This window comes from Heterodontus francisci, chromosome 12 (assembly GCF_036365525.1).
Source record: "Heterodontus francisci isolate sHetFra1 chromosome 12, sHetFra1.hap1, whole genome shotgun sequence".
Classification (NCBI taxonomy): domain Eukaryota; kingdom Metazoa; phylum Chordata; class Chondrichthyes; order Heterodontiformes; family Heterodontidae; genus Heterodontus; species Heterodontus francisci.
The window spans coordinates 99,169,097-99,185,881 of record NC_090382.1 but is presented as its reverse complement, the minus strand read 5'-3'; the positions used below and the strand labels follow the sequence as shown (position 1 = coordinate 99,185,881).

General features: G+C 46.4%; 1 protein-coding gene across 1 annotated transcript in view; it reads right to left on the bottom strand.

The window, feature by feature from the left end:
- mtnr1al (melatonin receptor type 1A like) overlaps positions 1-16,546 on the bottom strand; it is a 29,667-nt gene extending 13,121 nt beyond the window's left edge. Inside the window, exon 1 of the mRNA XM_068043100.1 lies at positions 16,381-16,546. Coding sequence (XP_067899201.1) covers positions 16,381-16,546 — 166 coding nt within the window. The remainder of the gene's footprint in view (positions 1-16,380) is intronic.
- Between the last annotated feature and the right edge of the window lie 239 nt (positions 16,547-16,785).

The following is a 16,785-nucleotide window of genomic DNA, read 5'->3' as shown; positions in this document are numbered from 1 at the left end:
GAAGAGACTTAGTAGTTGGCAGGAAAAAAGACAGAGGCGCAAGGGGAGAGCCAACTGTGCAACAGCCCCAACAAACAAATTTCTCTGCAGCACCTGTGGAAGAGCCTGTCACTCCAGAATTGGCCTTTATAGCCACTCCAGGCGCTGCTTCACAAACCACTGACCACCTCCAGGCGCGTATCCATTGTCTCTCGAGATAAGGAGGCCCAAAAGAAAGAATATAAAGAAGAGCCAGCCAGCACTGGCTGTTGTTTGGAGAGCAGAAGCAAGCTTTGTGGAAAGCAGTAAACAATTGCCATTAATGCATCCTTGTCTTTGTCACAGATAGGCTTGGAAGTTTCTCTAACATGTGAGGAACCCAGTTTCCATGTGTCACCACGTGGAGGCACAGCAGAGGACTTGCCAATGAACAGGCTGTGTACTGACAGGGAGAGACTTGTGTATTTGGCTCTCCTTTTTGCATTGCTACTAGCTGGCAGTTAGGCTGAAAATGAGAAGCCCACTAGCACGCAAAAAGCAAGCAGCACACTAAATCTCTTCTGCCACGCACACTAGGCAGTTGGACACAGGTTTGGATATTAGGCTTAGACCACAGTAAAACCTCTCCAAAATTGCTCTTAGGAAGTTAGAGAGAGAATGGAACAAGAAAAAGCATATTCAGTCATTCTCTAACCAATTCATCAATGTCATTTTAAAGCTAGAATGCACAGGTGGCTGAATGGTAGATATGCTGGATATTGCTGGCTCCAGGGTTCAAATCCAGTACAGACTAATGAGATGAAAGTGTCCTCTTTGTTGGCTGGAAAAGTCCTTGTGAAATATGCATGTGGCTGCAGCACACAATTGGCATAGCCAATCAGACAATTCATAAAAATTCTTAAAACAAACATTTGTATTTGCATAGAATCCAATTCTGGGCTCTTGTGCAATCCTCATTTTAATTGCTCCACCATTGGCCTTCAGCTGCCTAGGCCATAAGCTCTGGAATTCCCTCCCTACACCTCTCTACCTCTCTTTCCTCCTTTAAGATTCTGCTTGAAACCAACCTCTTTGGCCAGGCTTCTGGTCATCTGTTTGAATATCTTATGTGATTTGGTGTCAAAGTTCGTTTGAAAATGCTCCTGTGAAGGGTCTTGGATTGTCTTCCTGCATTAAAGGCTCCCTTATAAATGCAGGTTGTTGTTGTTGTAAACCTCTCCACCTCTTTACCTCAGACTCCTTCTTTAAAGATGCTCCTTCAAGCCTAGCTTTTATCAAAGTTTTTGGTCACCTGTCCTAATATTTTTTTAGGAGGCTAGGTATCAATGTTAACTTATTTTGTTTGAAGCCCCTTGGGACATTTAACTATGTTAAAGGAAAGTTGTTGTTGTTGTAATACCTTTCATTTATCAAATCATTTCACACAAATTACTTTTTGAAGCACAGGTATTGTCGTTAGGTAGGCAAACAGAACAGCCAATCAGGCACATCAAGATCCCACATATAGTCATTAAATGAATGGCCAGTTAAACTTTTGTTTATGATATTGAAAGAAATGTCAATAAGAGAGAATGGCAACCAGGAGACCAAGAGAATTCCCTGCTTTTTGAAAAATGTTGCAGTGTTTTTAATTTGATTTATTTATTCATTCACAAGATGTTGGTGTTGCTGGCAAATCCAGCATTTATTGCCCATTCCTAATTGCCCTTGAGAAAATAGTGGTGAGCTGTCTTCTTGAACCATTGGTTCGCAGTTTTACACAGCTGAGTAGCTAGGCCATTTCAGAGGACTGTTAAGAGACAATTATGTTGCTGTGGGCCTGGAGACACAAATAGGTCAAAGCAGGTGAGGGCAGCAAATTTCCTTACCTCATGGGCATTGTTTTATGGTCACCATTACTGATGAGATTTCTTTAATTAACTTTATTTAAATTCATCAACTGCCATTTTGGGATTTAAACATATCTCCAGATCATTAGTTCAGGCATCTACATTGCTCGTCCAGTAACCTAACTACAATATTACCATGCCCAGGAGTGTTTAATTAAAGCAAAATACTGCAGACGCTGGAACCTTCTCCTTTGTTATCTCCCCCACCCCTCTCTCCCCTTCACTTGCTTAAAACCTAATTCTCTTCTAATCTTTGCCAGTTCTGATGAAAGGTCACAGACCTGAAACGTTAACTTTGCTTCTCTCTCTACAGATGCTGCTAGACCTGCTGAGTATTCCCAGCACTCTTTGTTTTTGTTCCAGGAGTGTTTAATGTTCACTTGAATGGATGGATGGGTTGCTGCTTTACAAAAATGTTCTGTTTTACTTTAGTAACCTACAGGCCACTTTCAACCCATCACACATCAGACAGGTGATCTCATGTTCTTTTACTGTACAGCCAGATAAGCTATACTGGCAACAATATTTTTGAGGCCAAACCTCCATTTCTACCCTTTATGACAGGATATCCATTTTACAGAAGGAATAAACCAATCATTGAAAATGCTACAAAGTCTAATACATCGATGTGTCTGTTCAGACATGGGTAGACATAATGGGCTGAATTTTATAGAGCTCTCGAGGTCAGGAACAGCGGTGGGGGGGCCATAAAGATCGCTCCAGATGAGGCCCGCCACTGACCCCAACGGCAGCAGGGCCTGGCCCGAACTCAGTGGAGGCGGAGAGGCCTCATGGAGGCCACCCCCCGCCCCCTCCCCCCGGATCCCCCACCCCACGCTGCTTGGCGATGGGACCACGATTTACATATTTAAATAAATTACTTTACCTGAATTAACGAAGGTCCCGTCGCCTCCTGATTTGCCGCGATCTTTATCCTGGCGGCTAGCTCTGCCGTGCCTTCGAATCCCCGTCCAGGAAAACGAGGCGCAACACCTTTGGGGAGGGGGTAAGGAGGTAATTTTCTCAGTGCGGGAGGGGTGGAGTGGGGTCAAACATACTTGATTGGTCAAGGGGATGATGGGAAGAGGTAAAGGACAAAGGTTCTGAACTTTGACGGGGGAGTGGGGAAGGTCATATATTCAAGGTAAGTATCTCGGGAGTGGGGGGGGAAGGGCAGGAATGACATGCAATGCTATGGGGGGGCGGTGGGAGAAGACATGGAAAGATTTTTCAAACCATTTTTATTAACTTTAAATTCACTGTCTCTTTAAAGATTTCAATTGTCATTTAGGGTTCTAAGCCCTTTAAAAATGGCGCCAATGCCTGCCCAATGGCACCAGACCCTGTTGCCAGGGACGGCTTGCCTGCCCCCTCCACGTCACTGGGAGTGGGGGGGTGGGGGTGGGGTTGAGGGGTGGGCAGCTTCAGCCCCAGCCATGCTAATTAGCCGCCACATTTGGAATCGCAGCGGCTCCGCAACGTGCACCCCGTGTGTGCGGGCCAGTTTTGGTGGTGGGCCTATAGAATCCTATCCAGTAATTGATTTTATGTTATAGTATCACTGACAATATTGTTGTGTACACTTTGGAATGGTTTTACTTCAAAAATTGCCATGAGTTTAAACTGAGAACCTTCAGTTTCTAATGCTAACCTTTTAGCAACAGAAACAATTTAAAATGCATAGAATTACATAAAATTTACAACACAGAAATAGGCTTTCCTGTCCAATTGGCCAATGTCAGTGTTTCTGCTCCACACAAGGCTCCACCCATCTAACCCAGTAGCATAACCTTGTATTTCATTCTCCCTCATGTGTTTATCTAGCTTCCCCTTAAATGCATCTGCTATTCACCTCAATTATTCCAGTAGTAGCAAGTTCCAACCACTCTCTGGGTAAAAAAAAAAGTTTCTCCTGAATTCCTTATTGGATTTATCAGCTATCTTATATTCATGATCCTCTAATTTTGGATTCCCCCCAAAAGCAGAAATATTTTCTTTGCGTCTACCCTATCAAACCCCTTCCTAATTTTAAAGACCTCTATTATGCCACTCGTCAGCTCCTTTCTTTGTGTTCAAATGAGGTAAATGAAGTTACTGAAGACAATTTCCCTTTAACAGGTATCATCTGGTATATAGAGACAAACTTTTACACCTTATTCATAGATCTGGTGTTCATTAACTGTAGGATCTCTCATAGTTTTTATTCATCCTTTCATGGGATGTGGACATCACTGACAAGGCCAGCATTTGTTGCCCATCCCTAATTGCCCTTGAAAACTGAGTGGTTGCTCAGCCATTTCAGAGGGCAGTTAAGAGTCAACCACATTGTTGTGAGTCTGGACTCGCATGTAGGCCAGACCAGGTAAGGATGGCAGATTTCCTTCCCCTAAAGGACATCAGCGAACCAGATGGATTTTTACAACAATCGATGATCGATTCATTGCACCATAGCTTTCAATTCCAGGTTTTTTTAATCAATTAATTGAAACTAAATTCCACCAGCTGCCAAGGTGGGATTTGAACCAGTGTCCCCTTGAACCCATGTCCCCAGGGCATTAGCCTGGGTCACTGGGCTACTAGTTCAGTGACATTACCACTATGCCACCGTCTCCCCCAGAAAGAGGAAGAGGAGTTACATATTATTCTTCCAATACTTCATTAGTATTACAACACACACAAACTAAATCGATATCAAAGTTATTAACAAGGACTGATTCACTCTCGTTATCGGTCCTAAAATTTATCATTATTTCCACTCAATAATCAAATTGCTTTTGCACACCACACATGGTCTGTGAACTGTGGAGACATTGGACAGGATTCTTATCTTTGAGATAGAGCAGCAATGGGAAGAGACTAATGCCCACCTTTCCAATTCCACTCTAACCTAATTTTCTTGGATGGAGGATCATTATTGTTATAAGATGGGCTCTTGCATATTCCCCAGTACCATGAGTAGGCCCAGCAGCCTCTGTCTACAAATTACCAGTGTTGCTGCAGCGAGGCCATCAGCAAAGCACCAGAAGAGATGCCGCGCTGTTAAAATCAGCCCAAAAGATCGAGGGAGCTGTACCCTTATAGGCCTTGGCAGAGAGTGAGTCCTCCACAATAAGCAGGTGAGGGCTGATTTGGAGGAGATGACACCTCTACTAAGCGCTGTCCCTCTTTTTGACTTTGGGGCTGCTACCAGTGCTGCCCCACAACTACTACTACTTTCCATGCCATGGTTCTAGTAAACAGTGGTAACTGGGGCTGAATGGGGCGAAATGGTTTGGTACCCAGGTCCTGCACCCAGTGTTTGACATTTGCATGCTTTGGGTGAGGAAGAGTCATAGAGTCATTTATGGCATAGAAGGAGGCCATTCGGCCCATCAAGTCCATGCCAGCTCTCTGCAGACCAATCCAGTCAGTCCCACTCCCCCACTTTATCCCCGTAGCCCTGCAAGTTTATTTCCTTCAAGTGCCCATCCAACTTCCTTTTGAAATCATTGATTTTTTTCTGCTTCCACCACCCTCGTGGGCAAAGAGTTCCAGGTCATTACCACTTGCTGCGTAAAAAAGCTCTTCCTCACATTCCCCTGCATCTCTTGCCCAAATCCTTCAATCTGTGTCCCCTAGTCCTTGTACCATCAGTTAATGGGAACAGTCTTTCCTTGCCTAACTTATCTAAGCCTGAGTTTTTTGAGGATGTTACTGACAGAATTGAAACAGGGAGTCGGTGGACGTAGTATACTTGGATTTTCAGAAGGCATTTGATAAAGTCGCCCACAGGAGGTCGGTTAGCAAAATTAAAACACATGATATAGAAGGATTGGTTAACAGGCCGAAAACAGAGAGTAGGAATAAACGGGTCATTCTCACATTGGCAGGCTGTGACTAGTGGGGTACAGCAAGGATCAGTTCTTGGGCCACAGCTGTTCACAATATATATCAGTGATTTGGATGTGGGGACCAAATGTAATATTTCCAAGTTCGCGGTTGAGAATGTGTGTTGTGAGGAAGATGCAAAGTGACTTCAAGGGAATTTGGACAGACATAGTGAGTGGGCAAGAATTGGCATCCCCCGTCAGGGCAGGGGTGAGGGAGTGAGGGGTGGAAGAGAATTGAAGTCAGGGCCAAGAGGTGTGGCAGATCTCACAATTTAATTTTGCCTCCTTCTCTGCTGCCATCCAGCCCCATTTTGGTTGGGATCTTAGGGTCACAGTTTTTTTTTAAAAAAGGGGTCTGCCATTTAGGATGGAGATGAAGAGGAATCTCTTCTCTCAAAGGGTCTCACATTTTATTGCAACATTTAAACCAGACTGATTTTAATAGCGTTTCTTCTTTCTTGACGTAAACACACCAATCACACAGACAGGATTGGTGAATCTAAAAGGTGAGTTTTTTTTACTGAAGATTCTAACTTATATACAGCATTACTGGGAAGGTATGGTAGCACATCTTGTTTTTGTAGCTGCTTTCAACAACTGCCTAGAGATCACATGGGTCTGCACATCACATCCTGTCTGGTGATAGACAACCGTTTCAGATATGCCCCTTAAAGCAATACCACAACTGTTAATCTTTGGAATTCTCTTTGCCAGAGAGCAGTGGAGGCTGGGTTACTGAATATATTTAAAGCTGAGCTAGACAGATTATTGATCTACCATAGAGACAATGGTTATGGGGGGGCAGGCAGGGAAGTGGAGTTGAGGCCACAATCAGATGAGCCACGGTCTTATTGAATAGCAAAGCAGGCTCGAGGGGCCGAATGGCCTATTCCTGCTCCTATTATGATTTTATGATCTGATGAACACCACACACCCTATAAGCTCTACTACCCAGAAATAGACAGGAACAACAATGTTTTAGAAACCAACATCACCTTCAACTTTCCCTCCAAGTCATACACCACCCTGACTTGGACATATATCGTCATTCCTTGATCTTTACTGGGTCAATATCCTGAAATCCCTAACACCAAGGTGGGACTATCATCATCACAAAGACTGCCTCAAGAAGATGGCCCACCATCTTCTCCTCAAGGCAACTAGGAACAGGCAACAAAGGTGGCCTTGCCAGTACTGCGCACTTCATGAGAATTTTTATTATTAAAATTTTGGACACAGTTTTATTCTGTGGCTCACCAATAATTTTAACCCCTGCATTGTTCTCACAGTAATTTGGGATCTGTTAAAAGAGATGCAATAAGAAACAACCCCAGGCGGTCGCCTATAAGGGATAGAATAGGTGGAAGGCAGCTCAAGGAGCCTGAAACATAGAGCAACAAAATGAATGATGTGAATAATTCTTTTCCTCCTTTTGTTTGTCTTGTTGGAAAACGATATATGATATAATGATATAAACTGGGATACAATGCCAAGGGCAATCAGTAATAGGCATTTTTTATCTATTTATACCAATATAAGCATTGTTCTCATCTTTAACTAAACAAAACTTCATGTTATGGCTTTGTTAAGACCCATTGAAAAAGTGCAGAATTATAGAAAAAGAGGTATAAACTAAAATTGGGTACTGACCTCCTGCTCAAAACTTATCATTGGTCAACTTAGTGAAAATGTTCATAGCACAGAGGATTTTTCACCATCATATCATGGGAGTATCAGCCATTGGTGGGTATCTGTTGATGCAGGACAAAACAGCCCAAGAGCACAGAAAGCCGAGATGGTAAACGACTTGTAAATGACTCATGCCAGGCAGTGGCTGAACAGGGATTCTGTGAAGACAAAGGCTTAGACTGCAAAGGAAACCTGTGGCTGAGATATGCCATTAAAATGCACATTAAGGCACATTTTCTGGGGAGTATGCCTGATGCTTTAATTCGGGGACAACCAAATGTCAAACACTTCTTTGAATGAGAAGGATGAATGGACCCCGAGATCCTCTTAATTATGGGCTGTGGGCATGTTCATGACCCAGTGCTCAAGCAGACATATTGTGAAACAGGACCTTCAATTGAGCTAGGAACAATGAGGAGCAGCTTTACATTATGCCTCAGAGAAGGTGAACAAAATTATAACAGTATGCTGCATGCTATACAATACTGCAGTGAATAGGAGCCTCATCTTTGACTAGGGTAAATTACAGCAGCAGTGGCTGTAGGGGGTATGATGACAAAGAAATGCAGCAGGCATCAGCAGTAGAAAAACCACTGCAGCCAAAGAGTCAAGGACATGAGGGTCTCACCATTTGGTTCTTCTAGTGTGCTCTACAACTGGGCATAGTTGTTTTCTACTGGACGCATTTACAATCATGGAGCTCCTATTGCTTTATATGTTTAGTGTGTGTTGCATGTTTTAGATTATATATATATCCTTGTTCAATGTGACTCATGAATTTAATGTGTAAATCTTACAAACAGGCTCTATTCCTACGTGCATTCTAACTGAGGGAGCATTGGATGTCTGTTCAACCAGCTGGCTAACTGCATGGAGTACAGAGGGCTCACAATTGATCTCTAAAACCAACCGTAATGCACTTGTAACTGAACCATTGTTATATCAGTTATTGTTGTTATATTATTGATTCCATGGTTGCAAAAGTGTCTCTGTGTTTTGTTAAATATATTTTTTGAGGATTAATTTTTGAAAGATTGAAGAAAAGTCAAACTTTGGGGTTTTCAAAGGGGGTCATGTCAAGGCCACTTGACTTTGAAAAACAGTCCCTGGAAATACTTTTTAAAAGGGGCACTGAGAGGTCTTGTGAGGAAAACATGCCTTTCTGGGAAACCACCTGACTTCCAGCAACAACAAGAAGCTTTTCCGGGAAACCACCTGACCTCCTGCTCAATAAACAATAGAGAAATTCAGACACCTGGAGAAGTTGTTTACGAAGAAATGAGAGGTCAAGATTTATGGGGGTCAAAAGGTTGACCTCCTGTTGTTGGTTTCACTTTTGAATTGTTTTGAATTAGGGTTGAACTGTATAGAAAGGGAGAGAACTTCCAAGGAGAGAAGAGAATTCCCAAGGAAAGAGAGAAGTACACAATCCAGCTCAGCTTTCCAACACCTCTCTAAAAAACCCTGAGAAGTCCACTGTGTCAACTTATCTTGTCTCCTGTCTTTGAAGAAAAGCCTGCTAAATTAATTCTCAACGTTGCCTGAGAAGATTTGTTCTAAAAGATCCCAGTGACCCATCTACGTCTGCTCGGAGGCCAGACTGTATGTCAGTTTTGGTACACAACATATCTAACAGAATCACAGAATAATACAGTGCAGAAGAGGCCCTTCGGCCCATCGAGTCTGCACCGATGCATTAAAACACCTGACCTGTCTACCTAATCCCATTTGCCAGCACTTGGTCCATAGCCTTGAATGTTATGACGTGCCAAGTGTTCATCCAAGTACTTTTTAAAGGATGAGAGGCAACCTGCATCTACCACCCTCCCAGGCAGGGCATTCCAGACCGTCACCACCCTCCGGGTAAAAAAGTTCTTCCTCAAGTCCCCCTTAAACCTCCCGCCCCTCACATTAAACTTGTGACCCCTCGTAACTGACCCTTCAACTAAGGGGAACAGCTGCTCTCTATCCACCCTGTCCATGCCCCTCATAATCTTGTACACCTCGATCTGGTCACCCCTCAGTCTTCTCTGCTCCAGCAAATACAACCCAAGCCTATCCAACCTCTCTTCATAGCTTAAATGTTCCATCCCAGGCAACATCCTGGTGAATCGCCTCTGCACCCCCTCCAATGCAATCACATCCTTCCTAAAATGTGGTGACTAGAATTGCACACAGTACTCCAGCTGTGGCCTTACCAAAGTTCTGTACAACTCCAACATGACCTCCCTGCTTTTGTAATCTATGCCTCGATTGATAAAGGCAAGTGTCCCATATGCCTTTTTCACCACCCTATTAACCTGCCTTCAGAGATCTTTTTTTTTTAGAGATACAGCACTGAAACAGGCCCTTCGGCCCACCGAGTCTGTGCCGAACATCAACCACCCATTTATACTAATCCTACACTAATCCCATATTCCTACCAAACATCCCCACCTGTCCCTATATTTCCCTACCACCTACCTATACTAGTGACAATTTATAATGGCCAATTTACCTATCAACCTGCAAGTCTTTTTGGCTTGTGGGAGGAAACCGGAGCACCCGGAGAAAACCCACGCAGACACAGGGAGAACTTGCAAACTCCACACAGGCAGTACCTGGAATCGAACCCGGGTCCCTGGAGCTGTGAGGCTGCGTTGCTAACCACTGCGCCACTGTGCCGCCCCTATGCACAAACACGCCAAGGTCCCTTTGTTCCTCGGAACTTCCCAGTGTCAGGCCATTCATTGAATACTTCCGTGTCACATTACTCCTTCCAAAGTGCATCACCTCACACTTTTCAGCGTTAAATTCCACCTGCCACTTTTCTGCCCATTTGACCATCCCGTCTATATCTTCCTGTAACCGAGGACACTCCACCTCACTGTTAACCACTCGGCCAATCTTTGTGTCATCCGCGAACCTACTGATCCTACCCCCCCACATAGTCATCATCTATGTCATTTATATAAATGACAAACAATAGGGGACCCAGCACAGATCCCTGTGGTACGCCACTGGACACTGGCTTCCAGTCACTAAAACAGCCATCTGTCATCACTCTCTGTCTCCTACAGCTAAGCCAATTTTGAATCCACCTTATCAAGTTACCTTGTATCCCATGTGCATTTGCTTTCTTGATAGGTCTCCCATGTGGGACCTTGTCAAAGGCTTTGCTGAAATCCATGTAAACTACATCAACTGCACTACCCACATCTACACACCTGGTTACATGCTCAAAAAATTCAATCAAATTTGTTCGGCATGACCTCCCTCTGACAAAGCCATGCTGACTATTCCTAATCAAATTTTGCTTCTCCAAGTGGTGATAGATTCTCTCCTTCAGAATTTTCTCCAATAGTTTCCCTACCACTGACGTGAGACTCACTGGTCTGTAGTTCCCTGGCTTATCTCTACAACCTTTCTTAAATAGTGGGACCACATTAGCTGTTCTCCAGTCCTCTGGCACCTCCCCCGTAGCCTGAGAGGAATTAAAAATTAGGGTCAGAGCCCCTGCAATCTTCATCCTCGCCTCCCACAGCATCCTGGGACACAAATCATCCGGACCTGGAGATTTGTCCATTTTTAAGCCTTCCAAAACCTCCAATACCTTGTCACTCCCTATGACAATTTGCTCAAGAACCTCACAGTCTCTCTCTCTAAGTTCCATATCTACATCCTCATTCTCTTGGGTGAAGACAGATGTGAAGTATTCATTCAACACCCTACCAATGTCCTCTGGCTCCACCCACAAATTTCCCCCTTGGTCCCTAATGAGTCCTACTCTTACCCTGGTTATCCTCTTCCCATTGATATACTTATGGAATAATTTGGGATTTTCCCTACTTTTACCAGCCAGAGCTTTCTCATATCCCCTCTTTGCTCTCCTAATTGCTTTCTTAAGCTCCATCCTACACTTTCTGTACTCCACTAATGCTTCCATTGATTTGCTCTCCTTGTATTTGCTGAAACCTCTCTTTTCCTTCTCATCATACCCTGAATGTTTCTGGTCATCCATGGTTCTCTGGGCTTGTTGCTCCTACCTATTACCCTAGAGGGAACATGTTGGGCCTGTACCCTCCCCATTTCCTGTTTGAATGCCCCCCACTGCTCTTCTGTAGATTTCCCGACAAGTAACTCTTTCCAGTCTACCTTGGCCAGATCCTGCCTTATTTTACTAAAATTCGCTCTCCCCCAATCCAAAACCTTTTTTTGCAACTTGTCTATTTCTTTCTCCATAACAAGCTTAAATTGTACCATGTTATGGCCACTATCACCAAAATGCTCCCCCACCAACACATCAACCACCTGTCCGGCTTCATTCCCCAGAATTAGGTCCAGCACTGCACCCTCCCTTATTGGATCTCTACATATTGTGCTAAAAAGTTCTCCTGTATACATTTTAAGAACTCCAGCCCTTAACACAATGACTATCCCAATTAATGTTTGGAAAGTTGAAATCACCTAATATAATTACCCTATTATTTTTACACACCTCTGCAAATTGCACACATATTTGCTCTTCAATTTCCCGCTGACTATCTGGGGGTCTATAATAAACACCTAGCAATGTGGCTGTCCCTTTTTTATTCCTAAACTCTACCCATAAAGCTTCATTTGATGCCCCCTCCAAGATATCATCTCTCCTTACTGCAGTAACTGACTCCTTAACTAATATTGCAATGCCCCCTCCTCTTTTACCCCCTCCTCTGTCTCGCCTGAAGATTCTATATCCCGGGATATTGAGCTGCCAATCCTGCCCCTCCCTCAACCGTGTCTCCGTGATGGCTATTATATCACAATTCCATATGTCAATCATTGTCCTTAACTCATCTGTTTTACCTGCAATACTGACATTAAAGCAGAGGCCTTCCATCCCGGTCTTACTCCCTTGAAACTTACTTCCGCTGTATTCCCTCTGACTTGTTTGCTTTCCTGTTGTTTCTCTCTGTTTCCCTCTGTTGTTTCTTCAAGAATGAGCAAGTGTTCAGCCCAAGTGTTTTTTGTCTGTAATAGAGCTCGAAAAATAAAAGTCCTTTTATTTTTCCAGTTAGCCGGTGTATGTGTGTGTGTGAGTGTGAGGGGCTAAGGTAAGAAGGGAACTTTAATATTTTAATCTGTGTGTTTATGTTTCACTTTATTACTGGTTAAGTATGTTTTTATAATAAATTGATAATTTTGTTGTTTATTAAAGAAATCTGGTTGATGTGTTTTATTCTGGGATAAAAATAGAGTCTATGATTGACTGTATTGGTAAGTGGAAAAAAATTTAAATATATGTTGTGACCTGTGGCGAAGTGGAACTAGAATAAACAGTGCACTCCTCCCGCCTCGGTCGTAACAACATATAGTAAACCTTTTTATGTTGTTGTGGTGTCTGGTGTTGTTGAAAAATACAGTATTACCTTCTTTAGCTTCGTTGACTAGCAACTGAGGTGTTTCCATTGGGCTTGGAAATTTAATTTTAAATGTAATTTGTGTTCAGAATATGCTCATCTCAATAAAGGCCTTCTGGTTTTTAGTGATTAGTTTTTAACAACAGTGATTTACCAGGCCATTTTAGAGAAAATTAAGATTCAAGTGCAGGACTCAAGCCACGTGTAAACCAGGCAGGAGTGACAGGTTCCCCTATACTGAAGGAGATTAGTAAACTGGGCAGCTTTGTAGGGCAATCTGGCATGTTACAGGGCCTGTTCTTCTGTTGCCAGGCCATAAATTACCAGATTTAAGGGCACAGTTTCACAACATGTGCTGGTCTGCATCTAATTTATTTTTCCACTATTTTAATGAAGGCATTGGCAAGGGAGGGAGGGAAGAAGAGGGATGGTGGGGGAGAGGGAGAGGAAGGTAGAGGGAGGGAGAAAGGGGAAGAGAAGGGAGAGGGAGGGAGGGAAGGGAGGATGAGGGCTAGTGAGGAGAGGACAAGAGGGGCAAAAGGGGGGATCAAGAGGGGAAGGGGAGACAGAGGAAGGGAGAGGGAGGGAGATAAAGAGAGGCAGGGTGGGAGTTAGAGGGAGGGAGACAGAGATAGAGGGAAGGAGGCAGAGGGCAGGAGAGAGAGGAAGAGGTAGGGAGGGGAGGGGTAATATACAGGGAGCAATGGTTAGAAGGAGGGAGTGGAGAGGGAGGGAGTGAGGAGGGAGAAAGGAAGGCAGGGTGAAGAATGCAGATGGAGGGAGGGGAGAGCAAGGGTGGGAGAGGGAGGGACAGCGAGAGAGATATAGAGGGTGGGATAGAGTGAGAGACAGAGGGAGAGGGAGGGAGGGAATGAGAGGGAGAACGAGGGAGCGAGAAAGAGAGAGAAGAATGGAAGGATGATAGAAAGAGTGAAGGAGGGAGAGAGACAGAGGGAGTGAGATAGAGGGAGGGAGAGGGAGGGAGATAGAGGGAGAGGGATGGGAGAGAGGGAGAGGGAGAGAAAGAGGGATGGAGACGGATGGTGGGAGGGGACAGGGAGGGAAGGGAGAGGGAGGGAGGGGGCAGATAGGAAGAAAGATGTAGAAGGAGGGAGGGGAGAGGGAGTGTGGGAGGGGTAAAGGAGCGAGAGGGAGGGAGGGAGAGGGAGATGAATGTAGACGAAGGGAGGGAGGGAAGAGGGAGGGAGAGGGGAGTGGGATGGAAGGAAGGTTTGACGGAGGTAGAGAGGGGGAGAGGGATGGAGAAAGGTAAGAGGGGGAGTGGAGAGTGAGAGAGAGGAAAGGGAGAGGGAGAAGGGAGGGTGAAGGGTGGGGAGAGGGAGGGAGAAGGAGCGACGAGGGAGGGAATGGGAGCGAGCAAGGGGAGGGAGGGAAGGGGAGAAGGTGAGAAGCAAGGAAGAGTTGGAGAGAGGGGTGACAGAGGGAGAGGAGAGGGAGGGGAGAGGAAGGGTGGTGGAGCCTGGGGCGAGGCAGGGGAGAGGAAGGGGAAGGGAGGGAAGATGGAGGGAGGTGAGAGGGAGGGGGAGAGTGGAAGGGAGGGGAGAGAGAGGGATGTGAAGGAAGGGAGGTGGAGCCTGGGGCAAGGCAGGGAGGAGAGAGGGAGGAGAAGGCAGAGTGGAGATTGATGGAGGGAGAGAAGGAGGGGAAGAGGGAGAGGGAGGGAGTGGAGGGGAAGGGGAAGGGGAAAGGAAGAAAGATGGAGGGAGAGGCAGGGAAGGGAGAGGGAGAGTTGGGGATGGAGAGGATTGTGGTAGAGGGTTGGCAGAGGGGAGCGGGAGACGAGGAGGGGGATGGAAAGGGGGATGGGAGGGGGAGTATGGAGTGGGAGGGAGAGAGAGGAGGGAGGGTAGTGGGTGGGTGGGTGGGGGAATCTGAGAGTAGTAAAGTGGTGGAAGGATGTAAAGTGGTGAGGAGAGTAGGTGGGAAGTAAAGGTGTGGGATGGAGGGGAATAGGTGGGAGGAAGGTGAGTAGTGAGGGGTAAAGGAGTGGGAGGAAGAGTAGTAGGTGGGGGAATAAAGATGTGGGTGGAAGAAGCGATGTGGGGAGTGAAGGGGTGAGAAGGAGGGGTTAGGAGAAAGGGAAGTGAGAGTTAAGGTGGGAGGGAGGGGAGTTGGAAGAAGGGAGGGAGGGGATTAGGAGAGTGAGAGGGAGGGGAGTAGGAGGAAGGGAGGGAGGTGGGAAGTGGAGGTTCAGAGGGAGGGGAGTATGAGGAAAGGAGGGAGGTGGGGAGTGGAGGGTGAGAGGGAGGAGGCAGGAGGAAGAGAGGGAGAGGAGGAAGGGAGGGAGGTGGGGAGAAGAGGATGAGAGGGAGGGGAGTATGAGGGAAATGGAGAGTGGGAGGGTGAGAGGCAGGGGAGTATGAGGAAGGAAGGAGGTGGAGAGTGGAAGGTAAGGACATGGGGAGTGGAAGGTGAGAGAGAGGTGAATGGGAGAGAGGTGGAGGGTGAGGGGTGTAGGAGGAAGGGAGGGAGGTTGAGAGTGGAGGTTGAGAGGGAGGAGAGTAGGAGGATGGGAGGGAGGTGGAGAGTGGAGGGTGAGAGGGAGGGGAGTGGGAGAGAGGTAGAGGGTGAGAGGGAGGGTAGAATGAGGAAGGGATAGAGGTGGGGAGTGGAGGGTGAGATGGAGGCGAGTGGGAGGGAGGTGGAGTGGGAGGGAGGTGGAGGGTGAGATGGAGGGGAGTATGAGGAAGGGAGGGAGATGGAGAGTGAAGGGTAAGAGAGAGGGGGTATGAGGAAAGGAGGGAGGTGGAGAATGGAGGGTGAGTGGGAGGGGGAGGAGGAAAGGAGGGAGGTGGAGAATGGAAGGTGAGGGGGTAGGAGGGAGGGAGGGAGGGGATTAGGAGGGTGAGAGGGAGGGGAGTAGGAGGGAGGTGGGGAGTGGAGGGACAGAGGAGGAGAGCATGAGGAAGGGAAGAGGTAGAGAGTGGAGGGTGAGAGGGAGAGGAGTATGAGGGTGATGGAGAGTGGAGGGTGAGAGGGAGGGAAGTTTGAGGAAGGGAGGGTGGTGGAGAGTGGAGGGTGAGAATGCGGAGGTAGGAGAAAAAGAAGGAGGTGGGGAGAGGAAGGTGAGGGGAGGGCAGTATGAGGGAGATGGAGAGTGGAAGGTGAGAGGGAGGGAAGTATGAAGAAGGGAGGGAGGTGGAGAGTGAGGGAGGGGGTGGAAAGTGCAGGGTTAGAGGGAGGAGCGAGGAGGAAAGAAGGCTGGTAGGGAGTGCAGGGTAAGAGGGAGGGAGTGGGAGGGGAGTGGGAGGAAGGTGCAGGGTGAAAGGGAGGGGAGTGGGAGTGAGGTGGAAGGTGAGAGGGAGGAGGGGGAGGAAAGGAGGGTGGTGGGGAGTGCAGGGTAAGAGGGAGGGGAGTGGGAGGGAGGTGCAAGGTGAAAGGGAGGGGAGTGGGAGTAAGGTGGAGGGTGAGAGGGAGGTGGTTAACTCATGAGCCAGGATCTCGCTGTATCTTAACCCCTCGTCTTTCCACTCTATTCTGGACAGTTAGTCTATGACATGACACTGGGTAAAATTCCCCTCTCCTCTCTTTATAAAATTAAAGGGAATGACTTGCCTGCTTGCCGCAGTTTCTTGTTTCTGAACACTGACACGATGACCAGTAAGTTGCCCAGGATATCAATCAGGATGGTGAAGATGAGGACGCTGGCCAGAGTGCTGATTACCCAAGGTCGCCTGTCAGGAAGCCGCGCTGCCTCTCCAATGGACAGGTTCTTCGGCATAATTCTGTTCCCAGTATCGCACGTCACATCGTATTAGGGAAATCACTGGCAGGGATATTAATATCGAAAATTAATGGAATGGAGGTTGATTGCAGACACTCTGGCAAAACATGAAACTTGGACTGTTGGGGATGATGCGCTGGCTCAAGGTGTTGTTTCACACAGTTTTTATCCGTCACAAGTGCTGCCACTTTGTGCCTCTACACTTCACTCAGGTCGTCTCCTCTCGGGTTACTTTA